At 36.3% G+C, this 15,262-nt stretch overlaps 1 protein-coding gene across 1 annotated transcript in view; it reads left to right on the forward strand.

The window, feature by feature from the left end:
* The window catches only part of LOC147034949 (uncharacterized), a 53,142-nt gene extending 42,345 nt beyond the window's left edge, over positions 1 to 10,797 (forward strand). The window contains exons 5-6 of the mRNA XM_085860026.1: positions 10,266 to 10,389; positions 10,706 to 10,797. Of these exons, the coding sequence (XP_085716152.1) occupies positions 10,266 to 10,389; positions 10,706 to 10,797 (216 nt within the window). The remainder of the gene's footprint in view (positions 1 to 10,265; positions 10,390 to 10,705) is intronic.
* The last annotated feature ends 4,465 nt before the right edge of the window (positions 10,798 to 15,262 follow it).

Genomic DNA, 15,262 nt, shown 5'->3' on the forward strand with positions numbered 1-15,262 from the left:
CTCTCAAAAGGTAGAAGATGCACCTCACAGATCACGTGATATTTTGTTGGAAGGAAATAATTCATAAATTAAAAAATCATGTGATGTAAAAATATAATACTTATAATTGTCCAATAAATCGAATCACTGATCTGATTTGAAAGATCGTAGAATAAACACGAAGTTGAAAAAAAAAAAACTCAGGAAGTACATGAGTAAACAAGATGTTGAAAACACATACTGTAGAAGCTTTGAAAATTACTTGAATAATTCCCAAATGACTCACTACATTCCACTGGAGTTGACAAATCTTGAATGGAATGTGTCATGTGAAAATTATCAAGTATACAATGCAAAATGCAACAACGGGTCTACTGTACCAGAGTCATGCAGTCCAGGGGTAGCTTTTTATTAAAGGTAAATCAATTATTCCTGTGAAAACTGAACGGAATAAAAAAACAAATACCACAGAAATGTTGCAAAAATTTGATTTCAGGGATACATGAAAGGTCATTTAAATAGAAAAGTGAAATAAAAAGGTTATAGCACATCAACAAAAAATCGGCTAGGTCCATTGGACCCTGCTGATGCATGCTCAGGCTAATTAATCAATGTCCAACCAGCAGGAAGGTTTACTCCAAACATGTGTTTATTTAAATGATAGAGCACAGTGGTATATGAAGCATACCTGCATGTCACTGCACTGCACAAAAAAAGGAAAAAATGAAAAAGAGCAATCAGAGATTGCAGACCTTCACCAGGACTTGTTTTGTGTGGTGTTTGTGTAGTTTTCTGGAGTGTATGTTGTGTGGTATTTCTGTAGTGGTGTGTTATGTAATTATTAAGAGACAATTAGAACTGCCACTGTATAAATACTGGTAGTGATGATCGGGTACCAAGGCATCCCATTCTGATCGGACACTTGATCCTGACCCTTGACGTTAATTATTATTCAATGGAATTCAGAAAGGGATTGAAATAAATTAAATTCAAATCAAATGGAAGACTAAATATGTACAGTCCTGTATTCGAGTCATCAGAAGGAACCCAAACAATCAATAAGTAAAGATGAAGTAATCAGGAAAAACCCAGATACGATTCTGGTTTCAACTGCTACTTCCCTACCCTTATACCCAGGTCCACGTGCAGCCAAGTGAGCCTTGTTCAAAAAAAATAAAAAAGAACCCAGATCAAAAAAATTAAAACAATTCTGGCAGCCAGATCATGCATCTGATCAGGTTGAAACTTAAAACCTATATTCCCTTTCAGCACTCCATGAAAATTTTGAAATTTCACATCGATTGATGAAGCTTTTCAAGAGAACTATTTTTTTAAAGATTTTTTTGTTCAATCCAATATGATGGCCAGACCTTGTGACCTATCAATTATTCATGAATACCATGCTATCACCAAGGCTTGGGGAACATTTGTGTGAAGTTTCTACTTGAACTGTCCTGCCATTCTGGAGAAGATTTTTTTTATAGGTTTTCGGGTAAATCCAATATGGCTGCCAAACCATGTGACCTATGACATCATATGTGTGAACACTTTGTTACACATGGATAGGCAGTCATGCTCGTAAAATTTCGCCTCTATCTGTTGAGCTATTTCAGAGAACAATATTTATACATATATATATATATATATATATATATATATATATATATATATATATATATATATATATATATATATATATATAATGCGTTGTTTATTGACTTACAAACAAGATTAATGGTCAATTGTATAAGATACATGCATGTTTACAAATATTCAAACTGATGACCGTCACGTTCCAAACACAGCCGATAACGCGGACCAATGGATTCAACAGCGTTACGAATCATTTCATTTGGAACTGCAAGACATTGTCTTTCACTTTCCTCTTTCAGCTCATCGACGGTTGCTGGTTTTGAGACGTAAACCTTATCTTTGAGATATCCCCATAAAAAGAAGTCCATTTGGAGTGAGGTCTGGGGAACACGCAGGGAATTCAACAATACCTCTTCGCCCAATCCATCTGTTCGGAGAAGTTGCTTCGAGATAGGCCCTTACATAACGGTGGTAGTGGGGAGGTGCTCCATCTTGCTGAAAGTAAATCTCTTCATAACCAAATATCTCTTCGACACGTGGACCGACGGATTCCTGCAACAAGTTTAAGTAAACATCCCCAGTGACAGTTTGATCAAAAAATAATGGCCCTAGGATGCCCAATGCTGATATCCCACACCACACAGTAATCCCTGGTAAGTTTAAATGGTGTTCCATAGTAACATGCGGATTTTCAGGAGCCCAGTCGGTGCAATTGCATTGGTTAAGGGTTGCTACAAACCTCATTGCTCCAAACAATTTTGGATGGAAATGCTGCATCTTCTTCGCATTTTCCCAGGTAACACTCACAAAATTCAGCTCTCCTGTCAGGATCGTCTTCATTTAGAGCGTGGATTAATTTTGGAATGTAACTTTTCCAATTAATTCGCTTCAAAATGCAATGGGCGCTTGATTTTGGGATTCCTGTCTCACAAGCCATTTGTCGTACAGATTTCCGTGGAGATCGGTGGAGGGTTTCCAGCAATTGATTTTCCTTTGCGGGGGGGGGGGGGGGTGGTTAATGACTGTGGTCTTCCTGAACGCTCCTTATGGACGTCATGCACAGTTCCATCTGTTTCAAACTTTTCTCGGATGTGAGCAATGGTGCGTCGCGTTGGGGGATCTTTGTGAAAATGTCTTCTAAATTGTCTTTGCACTTCCATGATGTTTTCATGCTTCCAGTTGCATTTTATGATAAATTTTCTTTCTTCAAAACCGAGTCGTACTTCTGCCATTATTATGGTCAATTTAATCTGAAAATAAATGAAAAATTCAATGAGTTATGAGGAACCAAAATGTGAGTGCATTTTTTGGGACACCATGCATATATGTATATATACTGTATATGTATATATATATATATATATATATATATATATATATATATATATATATATATATATATATATATATATATGTATATATGTATATGTATATATATATATATATATATATATATATCTACTATTTATATATATATATATATATATATATATATATATATATATATATATATATATATATATATATATATATATATATATATATATATATATATATATATATATATCTCTTCTTCTTCCTCTTTCGGCTTGCTCCCGCTAGGGGTCGCCACAGCGGACCAACTGTCTCCATTTTGCTCTATCCTCCACATCTTCCAATTGACACTCCAACCACCCGCATGTCCGCCCTCACCGCATCCATGAACCTCTTCTTTGGCCTTCCTCTTCTCCTCCTGCCTGGCGGCTCCATCTTCAACATCCTTCTCCCGATATACTCCGTTATATATATATATATATATATATATATATATATATATATATATATATATATATATATATATATATATATATATATATATATATATATATATATATATATATCTACTATTTATATATATATATATATATATATATATATATATATATATATATCTACTATTTATATATATATATATATATATATATATATATATATATATATATATATATATATATATATATATATATATATATATATCTACCATATATATATATATATATATATATATATATATATATATCTATATATATATATATATATATATATATATCTACCATATATATATATATATATATATATCTACCATATATATATATATATATATATATATATATATATATATATATATATATATATATATATATATATATATATATATATATATCTACTATTTATATATATATATATATATATATATATATATATATATATATATATATCTACCATATATATATATATATATATATATATATATATATATATATATATATCTACCATATATATATATATATATCTACCATATATATATATATATATATATATATATATATATATATATATATATATATATATATATATATATATATATCTACTATATATATATATATATATATATATATATATATATATATATATATATATATATATATCTACCATATATATATATATATATATATATATATATATATATATATATATATATATATATATCTACCATATATATATATATATATATATATATATATATATATATATATATATATATATATATATATATATATATATATATCTATATATCATATGGCTGTCAAACTATGTCACCAATGACATCATCCTTTTTTTTTTCTGTGGACCAATTTATCCCGAGATGACCCTCACAAATTTTCATACTGATCGGATGTAGCGTTCAATTTATGCAATTATGACATCATAACGAAGGCACCTGAGATCGTTAAAAAAAATCACACTTATTCCCCATGAGGACAACTTGCCATGTGCCAAGTTTAAATTTTTCCTTCCTGCAGTTTCAGAGATACAGAGGTCCAAAGTTTTTGCTTTTTTCCAACATGAGTGCCACATCATGTGAGCTCTGATATCATAATTATCATTATAACATTCCACATGAGTCATCACTCCTATGGTGAAAATTTTGTCTCAATCTGACAAGAGGTTGAAGAGAAAAACACTTATGTTCTGTGTAGACAAACACACAAACAAGAACTAGAAGGGGAGAACTCGGTAGAGTGCAAAACCTCCGCCGCCAATACTGCTAGGTCACTCAAGTGAACCTGATATGCTATTCATTCAATTTGACGTCAACAGTGCTCACAGAGTTATAGTTTGCAACTTTCCCTTTTACTTTTAACTTTTACATACTCAATTCATTTGTCATAACTAGATTCCTTGAGAAAAAAATTAATTTTACGTGGGTATATCCACCTGAAGTTCCAAAATCAGCGACAATTATAATTTTGGCATGTTTTATTGTTGGAAATAACTTATAACATGGAGAAATGCAAAAAAAAAAATAATCGAAATTTTGTTGAAAAAAAGGTTGCAAAATTTTCTGTTTTTTTTTCTCAAACAATTTTTTTTTGGGGGGGGTGGGAGGGAAATCACTTAAAACATGTAGCAATGCAAAAACAAAAATTCAAATATTTTTTCAAAATGGCCGCCATAGCGGCCATATTGGACTTTGACCCAAGTCCAAAATCTGATGGCATGATCCTTGGACCATACCTAATCCCCCCCACCAAGTTTCGTCGAAATCCGTCGAGGAGTTTTTCCAGAATACTGTTCACAAACAAACAAACAAACAGACAGGGGTGAAAACAGTAACCTCCGTCCATATTCGATGGCAGAGGTTAAAGATGTCATACATAGCATCATACTTGTGAAATGCATAAATCAAATTTGATCTTAAAAAAAAATTGGTCGTTGACTTCAATAACAAAATACACAAATCCTCTTCAACTTTCAAGTCAAATGGATGAAATTTGAGCTTTGTGAATGACTATGTTGACATTTTGGTCTATCTTGACCTCAAAAGTAATTAGCTGTTTGATTTCAGTGACCTAAAATATAAATCCTCTTCAAATTCAAGTCAATTGGATGAAAATTGAGGATTTTATAAATCTCACCGAAGTTGTTGACCTTTGGCCTATGTTGACCTCAAAAATAATTGGTGATTGAATTCAATAATCAAATATGCAAACTGACATATGAATGAAAAATAAAGCCTTTGGCACATGCAGTGTGTGTGTGTGTGTGTGTGTGTGTGTGTGTGTGTGTGTGTGTGTGTGTGTGTGTGTGTGTGTGTGTGTGTGTGTGTGTGTGTGTGTGTTTTTACAACGATTCCATTCGGCTCAAGGGGCACTTTTATTCTGCCATTGATTGCCCAAAATCTGTAATTCGAATCCTTTTTTTAACATAATTTTCAGCATTTAGATGAAATAGTGTATATTTCGAAATGGTTAACCATAATTGTTTTGTTCCCGAAAGCAAATCGGACTCAAGGAACACGAGAAATATCCTTGATTGAGAGTTGATGGGTTTGTACTATTTACTTTTGGTATATTTTATCATTAGCAGTGGATATAACACACATGCACGCACGCACGCACACACAAACATGCACACACACACACACACACACACACACACACACACACACACACACACACACACACACACACACACACACACACACACACACACACACACACTTCAACTTTTATCAATATCTGCAAAAATCAAGGATAATTTCTCTTATATTTAATTTATCTTATATCGATATATTGCATGATATTTCAAAAATGTCATGGGCCCAAAATATTCTTGTGGATCACGCATTACGTGGCGGAGGTATGCGCTTCACAGAGTGCCCTTCTAGTTTTGTATTTAGTTAATGCTGATATGCAGGAATAAACTGTAAAAGTACATAAACTGTAAAAAGTAAAATAAACTGTAAAAACTGTAAAAGTACATTTAATAAATCTCTCTGAACCTAGTAATTCAGTAACAACAGAAAAAGTATTTGCTGCAGATTTTTTTTCAGTTATTTCATTCATGATTAACTACTCATATCAATCAAAGTATTCTTGTGGCAATCACATTTCAAATTAAATGTGGAATTAAAACAAGCAAAAAAAATCCTGCTTTTATGACAACAATCACACTACCCGTGAGAGGGTTGCATCACCCCTACAATGACACACACACACACACACACACACACACACACACATTCACACACATTCACACACACACACACATTCACACACATTCACACACATTCACACACACACACACATACACACACACATTCACACACACACACATTCACACACACACACACACATACACACACACACACACACACACACACACACACACACACACACACACACACAAACAGACAGACATGCAGACAGTTCAACTTTTATCAATATCTGCAAAAATCCAGAATAATTTATCTTATGGCGCCAAAACCAATCAAACAATATATTTAAAGCAGCCGTCAATGCTCCCCCCCCACTTCCCAAAATGATTTATGAGGTCTCCATATTCCACAAGGAGTCTCTGCGATTGGTCGTTGGCATTGAGGTTGTTCACATCATGCCCATCCAGCAGATTGCCGAGAGCCAATCCTGTCCTAGGAGACTCAGACCTGAGCCTTTCACCCGCCAATTTAAACTCTGCATTTTGTTTACCATATGCTACAATGTCTCTGCATTCTCCCACATTATCAACAGATTCACCAAACCACATTGGCCTGCAAAAGTATTCATCCCCCTATAAATAATGCCACATTTAGATGAATTACAAATTTTGTAGAAACAATTTCTCCAAATGAACTTTTTCATTCAGAACTGAACACATCAAACGAAACACTGTTATCGTTGAAGGAGATAACCTGAACTTGTCAGGAAAATGCCAGGAAAAGTCGTCAGGAATACTTGCAAAAAAAACCATGTACAAATCAAAATTCATTGGTTGCAAAAGTATTCAGCTCCGTTAGGTCAGAACTTGGTGGAAACATCTTTTGCAGCAATGACTGCTCTGAGTATTTTTGGGTCGGTCTCTACTAACTTTGCACAGTAAGAGTGAAATCTTTGTGCATTTGTGAAAGTGCTGTTTTTGCTGAGTTGATGCTCTAGTTTTGCCGAGTTTGATGGGGATCGCTGATGGACTGCAATCTTAAATTCTTGCCATAAATATTACATTGGGTTCAAGTCAGGACTTTGACTGAGCCACTCAAGAACATATATTTTCTTCTTATTCAGCACTCTTGTGTGTCTTTAGTTTGTGCTTTGGATCATTGTCCTGCTGAAATGTGAATCTCCGACCCAGTTTCAGATTCATGGCTGATTCACGCATGTTTTCATCAAGGATTCTTCTGTACCATCCATTTTGCACCATTTGCACCATCCATTGTCCTTTCCATCCAAACAAGATTGCCAGTCCCTGCTGATGAAAAGCAGACCCATAACATGATGCTGACACCACCATGCTTGACAATTGGGATGTTGATTGCTGGGTGATGTGAAGTGTTAGGTTTGCGCCAGATGTCATGCTTTGTATTTAGACCAAAAAGTTAAATTTTTGTCTCGTTTGATCACAAGACTTTTGTCCCCATGTAATTCCTGCAATATCATTGGCATGCTTTTTGCAAACTCCATATGAGCTTTTAGATGCGTCTTTTTCATTATTGGCTTCTTTTTTGCATCCTGTCCATCGAGGCCAGCTTTGTGAAGGGAAAGGGATATTGTTAATTAATGAATACTGACCCCTATCTCGGACATTGAGCCTTGAGATCTTTCAATGTCATTGATGGATCTACAGTGACATCCCGAACCAGTTTCCTGCTTGCCCAGCTGCTGAGTTTGGATGGGCGACCTGATCTGGGTAGAGTCTGGGTGGTATAATATGTCTTCTACTTCTTAATGATGGATTGCACCATATTCAGAGGGACAATGAGTAACTTTCAAATCTTCATATAACCCGATCCTGCACGGTGCTTCATCACCATGTTATGTCTGACTTCTTTGGAAGGCTCCTGGTCTTCATGTTTGTCTCGTTGGTTGACCAAGTGAGTTGCAGATTAAAATGCCTCATGTAAGTGGGGGAGCATAATTTTAAGTTTAACCACCGCTTACATACACGTAAATCGTTGACACTTATTTGGTAACCTTACAAACAATTAATTTGCTGCTGCAGATATTTCGGGTTAATTAGGCAAAGGGTTTTGAATACTTATGCAACTAGAAATTATCCACATTTTCTCTGTTAATTGTAATGTATCAGGCAGGGAAAGCAGTTTGAATGTACCATCAATCTTTTATTGTGCTCCACACACAGAAACCTCAGAACCATCCGTGAGCCCAGCTTTATCATGCGCCAATACGTTCCCGCCTCGCGAAGACCAAGCTTCCGGTTGATCTCATACACGAATACATGACATTAGGCAAAGGGTTTGAATACTTATGCAACTGGGAAGTATGTGATTTTCTCTGTGAATCTAACATATTCACATTTTATCTGCATTTTAAAACTTTATCACTTTGGAGTAGTTTATGAAGATTCTACATACTAGAAGGGGACTCGTTAGAGTGCATACCTCCACCAGTCTGATTAGTTTACGTTTTGTATCCCATTGATAGGTCGGATCTGCATTCGGAGCTGAACTAAAATTTAATCGGCTTGTTCTTGTCACCTAACCACCTCGATAACCAAGTTTTGTCCAAATCCGTACCTAACTTTTTGAGATATTGTGCTATATTGTTTTAGTCCAATCAATCAATGGTGTAAAATCACTTTAAAAACTCTCGGATCCAGATCCAGATTTGGATCTTCACTAAAATGAAATTATTTTATCCTTGTCACATGCCAAAGCTCTCCACCAAATATCGTCTGAATTTGTCCACAGCTTTTTGAGACATCTTGTTCACAAACAAACAGACAGACACGGTTGAAAGCATATCCTCAATCCACCTTTGTTGTCGGAGGTAATAAGCTCTGGTTGCAACAAGATGTGAAAACTTTGGAGGTGGGGTGAATACTGTTGCAGGCCACTGTATTTGGATAACATGGTCTGACTTGAGCAGATTGTGGGCCTACATGGGTTGTATGCCCCCCCCCCAATCTCTCCTGGAACAATAAACTTGGTAACTGAACACACTATTGATGTTCAGTTCACCCAGAACAAGATGTGTGTCTTACAAAAGACAGGAAGACACACATACACCAGAAATGCCGCCATTACCAAAACCACTTCATTGCACATATGCACAGACAAATCATGGTGAACTTATTATTCATGCATCGTGACACATCCCAGTAGTATATTGTGGTTGTAATTTTTTTTATCCAATAAAAATTGCAACGGTACGGGTACAATACCCAATAGATAGTCGCTTCCTTCCTTTGGCATCATTGGAGTTGCTTCAGCCATTATTATGCTCAGCTGGATGACATGACATTTTGTGATCTCTCTATTTGTTACTTTATCGATGTATTCCAGCATCTCTTTCATTCTTGTTACTTATGAAAACATACGAGCGAATAAACGGTATGGCTTTTAAAAGCTTATCGACACTCTTTAGTAGCATTTCAGCATTTCATTTTGTACACATTTGATGGAGTGGCCATTTTTCCCATGTCATCCCGACATTTGGAGTACCAACGTACTCCATTATATACTGGAGGAAATTGTCCTGACAACTTGACTGTTATGGGAGTCGTTTAAGTTATACAGGTCCGACCTTTCTCCTGTATTTCGCTGTAATATGTCCATGATAATACTATCTCACCTTTCTGTTGATAAGAAACAATTACACTAAATATTATTTGAAGCTTCATATTTTGTTTTTCAGGTTCCAATTTCCAAATGTAGTGAACCCTGCTTGAAAGGAACTCGAAAATTATCCAGAAAGGGAGAACCCATTTGTTGCTTTGACTGCATCCCCTGCACTGCCGGAGAATTCTCCAACATAACAGGTTTGTAAAAAAAAAATAAAAATAAATAAAAACGTCATTTTTAATATAATCAGGATGTTTTAACTTATTCATATTGTTATGTGGAGAAAGGGGGGTGGTAGTGAAAGGGTCGAGTGGGGGGGGGAGGTGTAGAGCGGTTAGGATTCATATCTGGATTATGGTAAGAATAGTATGGACAATGTGATGTGTAACTCAGATTTCCCCTTGCATCAGGATATTTGCCTGAAGTAAAACGGGAAGGGGGTGGTCCCACAGAACAGTCCAGACCCTGTGTCAGAGCGCCACCTCAACATATGGCATGTCCAATGGGGACCAGTTGTGGGTGGCCTGAAGTCTGTGTCAGAGTGCCATCCTATCCTGGGGAATGGCCAATGGGGACCAGAGGTTGATGGTCCCATGAGGCAATAAAAACTGCAACATGGATGCTTATGCATGTTCTCTCTCTCTCTCTCTCTCTCTCTCTCTCTCTCTCTCTCTCTCTCTCTCTCTCTCTCTCTCTCTCTCTCTCTCTCTCTCTCTCTCTCTCTCTCTTTCTCTCTCTCTCTCTCTCTCTCTTTCTCTCTTTCTCTCTCTCTCTCTCCTTCTCTCTCCTTCTCTCTCCTTCTCTCTCCTTCTCTCTCCTTCTCTCTCCTTCTCTCTCCTTCTCTCTCCTTCTCTCTCCTTCTCTCTCCTTCTCTCTCCTTCTCTCTCCTTCTCTCTCCTTCTCTCTCCTTCTCTCTCCTTCTCTCTCCTTCGTTGAAGCATGAAGGACTATTCTTGAGAGATGTGGACACCTCTTTCCATCGCCATCCTCATCTCTCCTCATCACTATCCTGCCATGCCAGCCTTGTGCACCAGCAACCTGCACGCTAGCGACTCATGGTTGCACAGGTCCTCACCTGCCTCTTTGTTTTTTGTCTCTGAGTCTGGTACTTATGTGGCATTAGGAGGTTATATTTTCTGTAGTTATTTCCTCCGCAACCGAATGTTTTCACACCTGTCTACTTGTCTGATTGTTTGTTTGTCTGTGAGCAGGATATTTCAAAAATATTTTTGACGGATTCAGACGAAATTTGGTGGGCAGACTGTGCATGTGACAAGGATGAATTGCTTAGATTTTGGTGAAGATCTGGATCCGGATCCGGATAATGGAATTTTTAAGTGATTCTAGACCATTGAGAGATCAGGCCAAAAACAATATCTAGCATCATATCTCAAAAAGTAGTGGACGGATTTGGAAAAAACTTGGTGAGCAGATTGGGCAATGTGACAAGGACAAATTGTTTTGATTTTGGTGTAGATCCAAATCCAGATCCTAGAATTTTAAAAGTTATTCTTCACCATGACAGATGGGGCCACCAATGATATATTACATGGTATCTCAAAAAATTGTGTACAAGTTATGACAGAACCAGGTGGATGAGTTGGTTAGGTGACAAGAACAAGCCAATTAAATATTGGTTCAGGTTCAGATCCCGATCTGACTGAGCAGTGGGATACAAAACGTAAACTGTTCAGCGTGGTGGAGGTATGCACTCATTCAAGTGCTGTTCCAGTTTTGTGCATAAGACTGCGTGTCCCATCATCCCTATTTGTGTCTGTCGACTGCTTGGTCCATGCTATATATTTATAGTGTCTTCTCTACCTTTATCCACATATTCATCACATTAATCCATTTTAATTATATGAAACGTTTTTCCATCTTTTGCCTTTCACACACATTTCACTGTCAGTTTTGGTTTTTATCAGGTAATCCTTGGGGAATTGTAATATATTTTAATGTCAAATGATGTGCATTTAAAATATAATTTTGGCATTGGCATCCATGGATTGTCTTGGACTTCGGCCGAGATGGTCAATGTTAATAGACCCCGTCTGATGCGACAACATATTTGTCGTACTGTGCAGTGGTGTTGTTAAGAGAATTTTGAAAATACATTTTCAAGATCATTAATGTATGTTTTCTATAATGACACTTTAATGTCTAAAGACTACCATTCAATGAATCAAGTATTACAAAAACAGGTTTCTCTTATACAAAACCTTACCCAAAGGTTCTGAACACTGTCATCGATGTCCGACACATATGTGGTCAAATGCACACAACAGTGATTGTGTAACGATGTCAAAAGAGTTTCTGGCCTTCTCAGATCCATTAGCAGTTACTATGTTGGTATTTGCATCGACTGGCTTGGTGATAACACTTGCTGCAATGCTATTACTTATTCAACAACGCGATGTTCTTATGAAAAAGTCAATTAAACTTGACTTAAATGTAATTTTGCTCATGACACTGAAAGGAAGCTTTTTGATATGCTTTTATTATTTTGGAAAGCCCACAAATTTAGCTTGCCAAATACAAGAACCATTGACATTTTTGCTTGGAACAACATCTGTTTCATCCATTCTTGTTATGAGCATTGAAAAGCAAACACTTTTACAAAGTAAGCAAAAACCATTGAGTTTCCATGTTCTTCTTCTTCTCCTCCTTCTCCTCCATTTATTATGGATGAGGTGTACCTCCTATATACTATTTTATTGTATTGTACTGTATTTTTTCAAGTTTTATTTTACAGCTTTTTATATCTTGTACTGTATAACTTTAAAAACTTTAACCATTATTTTAAACTACTAGTGCGTGCCCATACGTGAGTGGCCGTATGTGCGTGGCTGTACGTGGGGGAAAAAAAACTTTCAAACCGCGTGCCAGAAACAACAACCACACAGGCCGTTCCTTCACTCTCACGTACCCATACATGCGTGGCCGTACGTGCGTGGCCGTACATGCAAAAAAAAAACTTTCAAACCGCGTGCCAGAAACAACAACCACCCAGGCCGTTCCTTTGCTCTCGCATGCCCATACATGCGTGGCCGTACGTGCGTGGCCGTACATGCAAAAAAAAAAAACTTTCAAACCGCGTGCCAGAAACAACAAACACACAGGCCGTTCCTTCGCTCTTGTGTGCCTGTACGTGTGTGGACATACGTGCAAAAAAAAAAAAATTCAAACAACTACACAGGCCGTTCCTTCGCTCTCGTAAACGACAACTGGATTGGGGCATTGTGTTTATCTATAAATGCGCATAAGAAATTGAGAAAATATTAGAATGCAGTAAGTCATCACTATCCGGAAGTCCGTACATTGTAACCCGTAATGGGGAATGCGGCTGAGGATCTCTTCCCCAACGGCCACGCCTACGCAGCAACATGTCCTGTCATTGGTAACGAAATGGCACCCTTTCCCCATCGGCCACGCCTACGCAGCAATGTATCCTGTCATTGATTTGGTAAACAAATGGCCATAACTTGGGAACCACTTGTCCAATTAATATCATAGCTTGAAAAGGCACATACTCAGGTCCCCAACAATATACCTGGCAAGTTTCAATTAGATCGGACCAGTGGTTGTCGAGAAACAGCAGTCACAGACACACACACACACACACACACACACACACACACACACACACACACACACACACACACACACACACACACACACACACACACACACACACACACACACACACACACACACACACACATTGCTGGAATTATAGATAGATGTCTATTTCTGAATATATTTTGAGAAAAGGTAGTTCTCATTGTGAATTATCCTTGAATGTGTCTATCAACCAAATTCCTGAAATACATTAAACTATTGCATTTCAGATGATCTGAGACCCCTTCATGCCATTATTCAATCCATAAAACAACTTTCATTGGTCATAATTTTTACACTTCCACAAACACTTTTCTGCACAGCATGGGCATTTGTGGGAAAGCCTCGAGTAACGAGTAATTTGATGGTACGTGTTGGAACTATATTTTTGGAATGTGCTGGAGAATCATCAATTTGGTCGATAACTGCTCTCAGTTATGATGTGCTTCTTGTAGTTTTCTGCTTCTACCTGAGGTGTAAAAGCAGAAAAATCTTATCAGCAAATAAAGGGCAAAAGTTTATACAGTTTGCTCTCATCTTCAAAGTAATGGTTGTAATCGCTTTTGTGCCAGCATACAATAGTACGCAAGGCAGATATAATATTACGACAAAAGTGTTTGCTATCATTGCGATGTCATACGGCTTTCTTGGCTGCATATTTTTGCCCATATGTTATGCATTATTGTTAAGAAAATGGTAATATCAACAGGTGTAGTTAATAAAGAGATGCTGTGTTTTACTTTTGTGATAATAATCCCAATAAAAATGTCAATATGTAATTTTTGGACCATGCAGTTTTGTCAAATAATAATAAGAATAACAATAATAATAACAATAAAAATAATGATGCAAAGTTTATATCGGGAATGATGATAATTTAATATCCTCTGAATGCTTTACAAATAAAATCAATTGAAATTAAAATTATTCACATGAACCAACGTTTATTTCAGACAAGCAAATATCACCTGTTGCTTTGCTGACAGCAGTACAAAGTGAGGGGTGGGAGTGGAAAAGGGTGGCAGAGGGGGAGAGAGAGGGAGGAGGAGGAGAGAGAAGGGAGGGTGGAGCGAGGACAGGTGGGGGGGTGAGGAGGGAGGGTGGAGAATGAGGAGTCAGAGCTGCTGCTGGATGTGCTCGAGTAAAAATATGTCAAGTGTTGGAACTTTTTTGAGTTGCTCTTCAAGCTGCTACTTTCTTTTTCTTTTCTGGTATCCACTCTCAAATGTTCTCTTCATTGTAAGCCTGAAACATAGAAAATTTATGCTTAAAAAATTATTTAAATTAATTACATATAAAGCCATTTCAAAACTACACATAAAAATTTGCTACAAAAGCCATTTAAAAGATATATGTGTATGTATATATATATATATATATATATATATATATATATATATATATATATATATATATATATATATATATATATATATATATATATTCATTTAT

The sequence above is a fragment of the Eptatretus burgeri genome, chromosome 1 (assembly GCF_056783735.1).
Source record: "Eptatretus burgeri isolate ZD-2024b chromosome 1, Ebu_testis_v1, whole genome shotgun sequence".
Lineage (NCBI taxonomy): Eukaryota > Metazoa > Chordata > Myxini > Myxiniformes > Myxinidae > Eptatretus > Eptatretus burgeri.